At 39.3% G+C, this 10,012-nt stretch overlaps 1 protein-coding gene across 1 annotated transcript; it reads left to right on the forward strand.

Moving 5' to 3' along the window:
* Positions 1-2,535: 2,535 nt before the first annotated feature.
* LOC141718933 (uncharacterized) lies at positions 2,536-2,907 on the forward strand. Its single transcript, XM_074521302.1, has one exon. The coding sequence runs from the start codon at positions 2,536-2,538 to the stop codon at positions 2,905-2,907; it is 372 nt and encodes a 123-aa protein (XP_074377403.1).
* Positions 2,908-10,012: the final 7,105 nt, after the last annotated feature.

The raw sequence follows: 10,012 nt of genomic DNA on the forward strand, positions 1-10,012 counted from the left end.
GTTAATCCATTAACAGGCATCTCCTGGGAAATATCGGTGAGTTTTTCTTTCCAACTAGATGCGACTTCTTGGTGGAGTCGTATCAACAAGTTCCTACTTGGGGAAAGGGGAGACGAGCTTTACGTTTCAGAGTCATGGATTTCATATGAACTAGGAGTGGCGTAAGTGGTCGAGTGGCGCCGGCCCAGCCTTATTTATTGGCCCAAATGGCCCGGAAGTTCCGCTAAGACGGTCCATTCCTTAGGAGTCTAGCGTTCGGTTGACAAGTAAATCCGACTGTTCTCCTCTACATGTAGAAAATGGTGGGGTTGCACTACTGCGACTGATCATCGTGAGTGGTCTTCCTGGCGCGGCAAACTCCCGTATTGAGTTCATCATCCAATTGGATATTTCTGCAACACTACCCAGAGCACTTCGATAGAAAGGCTACGGTTGGGCGATTGTTGAGTGTTTGCAGGGTTGAGTTTTCAAAATGATGTTTTCATCAAATAAAGTATCTCGTAACTTCATTTCCTTTTTGATGATATTTCAAAATTGATTCTATACAAGTTATTTCTTGTAACTTCATCTGTGGGATGAACTATTTATACCTTGAACGATGGTAGTTCAAGCAGTATTCGAAAAAGATATAAGTATATTGGAGTATCTCGTAACTTCATCTTTTCAACTTATATCTAGTTAATGATTATCTTATGCATGACAAAGATTTTCAGAAAAACGTTGAGACACGGTTAGATATATGAGATCACCTTGCAACGATATTTTCATACAGTTAAAAACTGGAACTCTGTGTATATTATACATGTCATAGGATTTCAAAGATTTTGAAAAGTATATATGTATATATATACTGAATATTTTGCGACTTCGTCGCATTAAGATATCAAACTTGGTTCATTTCCTCTTGACCAAGACTTTCATGAGTACTATGAGAATGATCATATATTATAAATTATTATACATGTTATTTTGGTGGGCTTGTTGCTCACCCATGCTTTCTTCTTTCATCACACAACAACAGATAGACAAGATGAACATGATCAAGCTCCCAATTCGCGAGCGGATAGGAAACGTTCCGCAGTTTCCTGTAGGCGTTGATGCCGCTGGAGCTGAGGTAGGAACTACCAATAGGCTAGGTTTTCAACTATTGACGTACCAGACTTATGTATATTTTGAATTATAATAATGGCAAAGAATACGTAAATTTATTCAGAAACCCTTTTGAGGTGTAATGATTTATAATTGTGGAATAAGATGACTTGTGTTATTTTTGATATTCATCTCTGAGACTATAACTTGTGGTGTGTGTGTATATTGTGGGGTCACAGTACACAATAGTTGGGGTTTATTAAGATTAAGTGTTATTAAGGGAAATGGAACTCGTGACAACCCGGATCCCCGACCCCGGATTTGGGGGTATTACAGATTCAAAACCTCGTTTGATTCGATGGATTCTATTGCTTTAGGAATTTAAGCTAGAAATCAAAGATATAAAAGGTACAGAAAACCTAGTAGCGGATCATATCTCACGACTGGAAGATCAAGGCAATGCTTGCCAAGATAAGACGTTAATCAATAAATCTTTTCCCGATGAGCAACTTTTTGGGTGCAAGATGAAGAACCATGGTTTACAGACATTTTGAACTATCTTGTGAGTAATGTTATTCCCCAGAAACCTTTTATGCTCAAAGGAAGAAGTTTCTACATGAGGTGAAGTGGTATCGATGGGATGAGCTGTTCTTGTTCAGACATGGAGCAGATCAGATTATCAGGAGATGCATTTCGTACATTGAAACGGAGGGTATTATATGAGATTTTCATTCTACTGTATATGGTGGTCATTATGGTGGAGAGAAGACTGCGGTCCGTATTCTTCAAGCGGGATTTTTCTGGCCTACTTTGTTTAAGGATGCTCATCAATTCGTGTCAAGATGTGATCGCTGCCAAAGAGTTGGAAATATGTCCAAGAGAGACGAGATGCCTCTCAATGTTCTTCTTGAAGTTGAGATTTTTGATGTTTGGGGAATCGACTTCATGGGGCCATTTATCTCGTCATGCAATAATCAGTATATTCTTTTGGCGGTGGATTATGTGTCTAAATGGGTTGAGCGTAAAGCCTTGCCAACCAACGATGCGAAGGTGGTGATAAATTTTCTTCGAAAGCATATATTCACACGTTTTGGTACTCCAAGGGTTATAATCCGTAATGAGGGATCGCATTTCTGCAATCGCAAGTTCACTGCGTTAATGGAAAGATATCATGTGAATCATTGTGTTGCCACAGCCTACCATCCTCAAACTAATGGGCAAGCTGAAGTGTTGAACCGAGAGATCAAGCGAATCTTGGAGAAAGTTGTGAGTCCGTCAATAAAGGATTGGTCGTTGAAGCTAGATGAAGATATGTGGGCCTATAGAACAGCATACAAGACTCCTCTAGCAATGTCGCCGTTCAAGTTGGTGTATGGTAAGGTGTGTCATTTTCCTGCGGAGCTAGAGCATAAAGCGTAGTGGGATTTGAACAAGTTGAATCTGGACATGGCAGCTGCTGGAGAGAAAAAAATGCTTCAACTTAACGAACTCGGCGAGTTCCGTCTTCGGGCTTATAAAAACAACAGAGTATACAAGGAGAAGGTCAAGAGATGGCATGATAGGAGATTAGTGCGCAAGTCATTTGTGCCTGGTCAGCAAGTTCTTTTGTTCAACGCTCGTCTCCGACTTTTTCCAAGAAAACTTAAGTCTAGGTGCTCAAGTCCGTTCATTGTCAAAGCTGTGTTTCCACATAGAGTTGTGGAGATTTTTGATAAGCATACGGACCAAGCGTTCAAGGTAAATGGTCAGAGGTTGAAGCATTACTATGGTGATACGGCGAACCGTGAAGTGGTGAGCGCGGTTATTTGGACAACTTGATTTGAATGTTCACATCAAGCTAGCAACGTAAACCAAGCACTTTGTGGGAGGCAACCCATGTTTGTTGTATAATAGTGTCGACAAGAAAAAAAATCAAAAATTCAAAAATTCTGAAATTTTCCAGAAGCACGGCGCGCCCGCGCCAGAAGCGGGGCGGCCGCGCAATTTTCTCCAGAAGCACGGCGTGCCCGCGCTCGAAGCGCGGCGGCCGCGCGACCCCCCTGGAAGAGAAAAAAACTGAAAAAATAGAAAAAAAATCAAAACAAAAACACTCCCTTCCCGAAAATTAACCTATTTCTACCCTAATTCTATATCCTAAACACTTCTAAACCCTACCCATCCCTTTAATTATCATATATATATATATATCTTCTCTCATTATACATACATCTTCTATATTCTCAAAACCCTAGCTTCTCCTATACACTATCCATATCCAAATCTCTATTCTACTGTTGATATGGAACCTAAGAGAGCAAGAACCACTAGAAGTAGCAGTACTCATCCCTCAGCTACCGAGGAATCTAGCATGGGTGGCGCGGTGAACAAATTTTCTTCTCCGGAGGCACAAGCGGATTTTAATAGGCTGATGTCTAAATCGATTAAGGGAGAGGGGTTTCTTGCCCATGGAGAAGGATGTGAATCTTTTGGAGATGATTGTTGAGTTCGGATGGCAGACTTTTTGTGAGACACCCGCTATAGTCCTGTTGAGCATTGTCCGGGAATTTTATACGAATGCTAAGGCGGATAAGAATGGGTTTTCTGTGGCTCGTGGGTTGACGGTTGATTATACTCCTGAGGCTATACGTAGGGTTATCAATCAACCCACGAGGAAACCTATTATTGAGGATTGGGTGCAAAAGACAAGGGAGAATTTTGATCTGGATTATATTGTGGCTGAGTTGTGTGTTCCTGGGACAGAGTGGAAGTACAATGCAGGCGCGAATGAGAAGCTTACTTTTCCTTCTTCGTGTATGAACAGGTATGCTAGGGCATGGAACCTATTTGTGTGTGCAAATATCATGCCATCTTCGTACTCGCATGAGGTTACTATGGATCGTGCTATTTTTTTATGGGGGATTCTGAATGAAGAGTATGTGGATCTCGATTTTGTGATTCATCAGAACATGCTGCGTTTCATGTAAGGAAGGACCACGGGGGCAATTCCTCATGCCTCTATTATCACGAGGTTATGCACCGTGATTGGTGTTAGGTGGCCTGAGCATGAGCATCTACAGATTGTGAGTGCTCCCATTGATAGCTCAACGATTCAGCAGCTGAAGGAGTGGTATGGCGGTAAGGCCGACGAGAAGGGTTTGGGCTACACATATGATCATTTACCAGGTGGCCGGCTAGCTGATCAGACTTATGTTGAGGGTTCTTCTCAGGCACGTCAGGTAGCCACTAGAGCCTCTCGTGGAGCCACTCGATCTTCTCGTGCTCTACAAATATGGGAGAGTTCTGGACTTGTAGATGCGCAGTACAAGCGATTGACTAGGTGAATGGATGTGATGCATGGCATTCACAATCGTTTTACAGCTGATTTGACACAGGCTTTGGACACTTGTTTCCGGGCCACTTGTGTCAATGTCGATTGGCCTATGTTTGGAGCTGATTTTGTGTACTCGCCTCCTGATACTTCACCCGAGGAGGGTGATCTTTCTAATGACTAGGTATGCCTTGTATCCTTATTATTACCTTCTATAGGAACATTGAAAATTTTAAGTTTGGGAGTGATAATGTAAGGATTAATAGTGTGCTGTGTCCATATAGATTCATATTGCATGATTGGTTTGTAGTTCATTCATATTTTTACATTATTGTTCATTCAGGTCATATTTGTTTGCATATTTGTTCATGTTATTATGTGAGTCCATTTAGTTGCATTTGCATGCATATAACATGATCCCGTAGGATGAGCTGTTTCTGATTGATTTATTGATGTTAATTTGAATGTAGTGATGTCGAATAGAGGGATGGCTAAGTCCTAATGAATTGAATTACATGCCCAGAAATAAAATTCATTCACAAGTCTTATAGGTTGCTTTTAAACTAGATCATGATCATACTTGTTTGTTGTTGAGATTTAATCACTTGGTTATATTTAGAATTTTTGTTATTCTCGTAATGACGTAGGAACACTGAATTTTAAACTGGAGCAAAACTTGGATATCATTGCTTATGGTGAATAACTAACTCATATTTTTATGAGTAGTCTAGGGTTGAATGAGATGGAGTGAAATGCACTCATTCAGAAATTATTGAAAAGAAAATAAAAAAATAGAAAAAGAAAAAGAAAAAGAAAAAAAAAAGTATAGATATGTGTTATGCATAATTGACCAAGAGTGAGATCTTTAATATTCGAGTTATTAAGTTCTAGGGGACTTTGTGCCTAGTAACCTAAGGCTTGTATAGTCTGGGATCCTCTAACCTAACGCTCGCTACATGGGTATTATTGTATAAGTCTTTTGGGACCTCATTCATTGCATGGTCAAATAAGCATTTGTGTTATGTGTTCACTATAATAGCATGAATCATTGTATAACTCTAGTAAAATTGAAGTGTTGTGAGTCATTATGTGTTTAAAATTCATTATATTTATAAACTTGTGATTGTTTTGGCAAAAAATAGGATATGATACTCGCGACTAGGAGATTTCCTGTAGAGTTACTTATGACTAGGGTATATGCCTTTGTCATTTCACCATTCGGTCTTTACTTGTGACCTTGGAGTCACTTTAGTGAAATATGACTTAAACAAATTTCCCTAGGATTCTTACTTGCGACTCTGTAACCCTAGTAGGTTTTCTTGCCTTAGAGAAAATCTAGTTTCCAATAACTGTATCAATATTTAATGTTCCTTCTGTATAATCAAATCAAAACCTTCCTGATATGCTGATGCTTGGTGCACTGGTCTGGTTCACAAGCAACTAGCATGAACTGTTTTAATCCAATTCCCTTGACAAATCTGAACTAATACATCTTGGTTGATTATCCACAGCTTTTCAAACACTGAACCCCTAATCTTTAATACTAAATCAAATTGTGTAACTGATACTGGAAGTCCATTGATGTCTTATTCTTCATGGAGTCTTTAACATATTAATGAACTTCTTCCCATGACTTGATTATGGACTTATAGAGTCACTTGCATCTTTTGATTCTTTGTGTATATCATGTCTTCATCTTTAGGGTTCCTGTGCTTCACAATTTTAATATTGTTTATCTGTTTCTTTTCATGTTGAGTTATAATTCCTCGATTACTTATTACATTACATTATACTTTACAATCTCCCCCTATTTTATTGTTAGAGTTCGACAAACAAATCCCTAAGGATAACTCAACTGACAATAAGAAAAAGTACAACCTCAAAATAGATAAAGATATTAAATACATTCTGGATTACATATTCAATTCCAGATTTCTTAAATTACAAATTATAAAGAAGTGTTTCTCTAGCCTGAACAAATTAACTAGGTCTTCTTTGTCTTTATCTTCTTGGGCTTCTTGCCTTGACTGTCTTCTCATTCTTGAGTGGATTAAGTCTAAACAGACTTTCTTTTGGGAGCTTTCTTTTTAGGATCTGTTGATTTTGTTGATTCTGGGAGAGATGATCCTTTATTTCTGTTTAGAAGGTCATCCAGTCTAGCTTGGATCAAATAATGAGCTTCTATTTCCAGTACATTAATAGGAGGTGGATTATTCAGCTCATTAAGCATCATTTGAAGATATTTAACTTTGGAGCACTCAGGAACAAGATCAAACAACATTGTAGATCTTTTAGACATCACGAAGACTGTTATCCTTTTAGGATGTCCTCGTACTCTCTTGGTGTCGTTGATTAATTCTTCTTCCACCACTTCATCTAGTATCTTTATGATTGGGATTAAAGCGAACTTGTCCTTCTTACATGTGGAGAGTTTGATGTCCATTAAGGCTTGATGTATTGCTTCTGATCCGCTTGTTCTGAAATCATTGATCTTAATCTTTGCTTTATTAATCTGAAAGACTAGTTCCCCTTCACTGTCAGTGCTGATGATAGGTTCACTATATTTTAGAAGATTAATTTCTGGCTCTCCATTGATGAACACCGTCTCATGATAAGCTCTTTTAACTTTCTTCATGTCCTTCTCCGTATCCCTGATCATTTTGTCATTGAGCCTATAAGCATATAGAACTTCAGCAGCTTTAAGGTCTGCTTCTGATCTTTTGACTCCTGGTGCTTCCAAATTTGCTCTTTTGCTCCTGAGTTTACTTTCCAGGAAAGTGAGTTGTAGAAATTGAATGGATCTTAGATGTTGATCACACATGGTGATATTTTGTATCCTGCCATCATCAAATACTTTGATCACAAATGGAGTAAAGAATGTTTGAGGAGATACATCCATCATCATCTTCCGAAGCTTGTCTCTGAAGTATTCATTCTCATTTGATTTCAACCATGGGATTTTTGATGCTAAGACAAATACTTCCACTATATTCAGCTTCTTCTGTACACTAGTAGAGATCTTCATTTGGAGTCCATCTCTATGATTGACCGTGATCTTCCATCCATTCTTTAGAATATTTAGAGTGATTCCAGTGATTATCCTATTGAACTGATCATAGAATTCATGAATATTTGAATAATCCAATTACTTCTCTACAATGTTCAGAAGATTCATGTTGCTAGGATCTAGTTTGTGATAGCTTTCTGGTTTGTCCATTTTCCTTTTGATCTCATACCATTCACTTCCTCTCCTCTTAGCTCAAAGATAAGATTCTCTTGCCTCTCTGGCTTCCCTTCTTTTTATTTTTCTCTGTACTCTAGCTCTTAATCTTTCAATATCTTCTTGAATTTCTTGATAGGATCGATTGAGCTTTTCTGACAATCCATAGTACAAACAGTCATCCGAGAAAGCATCTTCATCTTCAAATTTTTTGTCCTCAGATATGACCTTTCTCTCTTCAGTAATCACTGCTTCAAATCTGGGTTCAAAACCCTCAGGAACATCGCTTTCATCTATTCTCCTTTCTCCAACTCATACTTTGAGAATAGGGGCTTTGGATCTTATATTTCTGACAGAAAAATCCCTTTGAGTCGTAATGACTTTGCTTAGGAGATCTTATTTTGAAGTTGATTGCTCCCCCTGAGTTGCAGAACTCTTATCAGCAGCATGTCTTGCTTTTAACAACACTCTTTCATCAATCCTCTCTTCCCTTTCCTTTTCTTCCTGAATCTCATCTCCAAATTCATCATAACCAGAGTCAGCTATTTGAAAACCATCCTGAATTAAGTCCACAACTGCAGCTACTTTTTCTTGCTCCACTCATTTCTCCCCATCAGTTGTGTTATCCTTCAGAGCTGGGGTTGATTGAGCAGGAAAGATCAAGATATGAATCTGTTGAGAAGATGGTTCTGAAACAGACACCTGCTTGCTGACTGAGGTCTTTGGCCCAGTACTGGAAATAGTTATTTCAGTGGAGACATGGATTGGCGCTTGCTTGCTAACGGAGATCTATAGATCAATATTGGCAAGTGCCTTTCCCTTCCCAGAATGAGAGAGAGATTGCTCCACGAATTCCTGTAAACCAGAAAATGAGGCTTGTTGAAGTTCAAGTTGTGCGGAAAGATGGGAAATCTGATGATCCTTTACAGACAGTTCATTCTTGATATATTGATCCTTGAGAGCTAGTTGTTCTTTGAGCTAGCTATCTTTAAATGCTAACTGCTCTTCAAGGTACGATTTGGTTACATACTGTGACATGTCTATAGGTGTTGTTTGGGAGGTAGGTGTCTCTCGGGCTTCTCGCAGTGTATTACTCAACGCTCTGTCACTCAGTTTAGGGACTGGTGTTTCACTCACCCTCACGGATACACTTCACTCATAGCTCCGAGATTGAGAAGATGTACATGCAGAAAACATTGGAGTCATCCTTGAGGAGGTCAGGAGTGGTGTTATGGGAGTTTGCGATTCCCGATCCTTGTACAAGATAAGTTGCAAGTCATCATGAGATGACTGGTCTAGAGGTGGAATCTCTAAGAAGATCACTGAGGTCGTCATATGTGGCATATGTTCCTCAGCTTCCTCTAGTGTCGGTGAAGATACTTTCCCCGTAGGGTCACCAGTTGAATCTGGTTCATTGCTAATGGGTTGCCGATCCGCACCTATGTCGGATCCTCTATCCGTAGATGCATCTAGGTTTATTAGTCCTGGGGAGGTAAGTGTTTTGCTAGATATGGCAGCGATTACGACACTCTCTCCTAACACCTGTGAAGGCAGTGGATCCATTGAAGGACCTTGAACATGATATTCTAACCGTAAAATGGTTGAATTCCCTATTTCCGTCAATACCTCCTTACCAAATAATGCTCTTCTAATCGACTTATTTAAAGCTTTAAGAGCTTGAGTATTGGATAAAGTGTTTGACTCATCACAGGATGCCTTGGCTGACAGGCGAATTTCAATAGACCCGCCCTATTGAGAAGATGAATCCAGTAACTGTTTATGTGCCTTTTCAGCCATTGTATCCTTTTTGGAAGATACATGGGAGGTTACAGTTGTCTCAGTGGGGATACTACTTTGCTTCAACGGAGACAGAGCTATGGGTTCACTCAATATACCTTCCTAATTTGCTACATCATGTGCAGTTTCTCCCTCTACTCTCATAGGATCATTAAACTCCAGGGTTTGGGCAAGGAGATTTTGAGATTTGGTTATTGGCTCGAGAGGGTGGTTATGATTTTTTGGGAAAATAAACTCATTGCCTCATGATAGTAACTGCTCTTGAACAAGTTTTGTGTGAAATTCAGTAAGATTAAGTGAATCTATATCAACTAAATCATCAAATGTAGTGCTCATGGAAGATTCATTCATACCCGCGAAGTCTGGCATGTAAGCATTTGTCTCTGATTGAGTTGGCTCAGCTTCTTCTTGATGTCTAGTAGCTTCAGGTTGAGAAACCTCTTCTATCTGTTCACCAACTACAGGTTCTTGGTCAATATCTATTGGTTGAGCATCAGGGTTAGGCTCCGAATCTGCTTCTGTCCCTCTTCATCATCCTTATTTGAAGCATCAGGTTCTGGATTATAAGATTCATGATCATCTTCATTTTCAGAATCAGG

This window comes from Apium graveolens, chromosome 4 (genome assembly GCF_009905375.1).
Source record: "Apium graveolens cultivar Ventura chromosome 4, ASM990537v1, whole genome shotgun sequence".
Classification (NCBI taxonomy): domain Eukaryota; kingdom Viridiplantae; phylum Streptophyta; class Magnoliopsida; order Apiales; family Apiaceae; genus Apium; species Apium graveolens.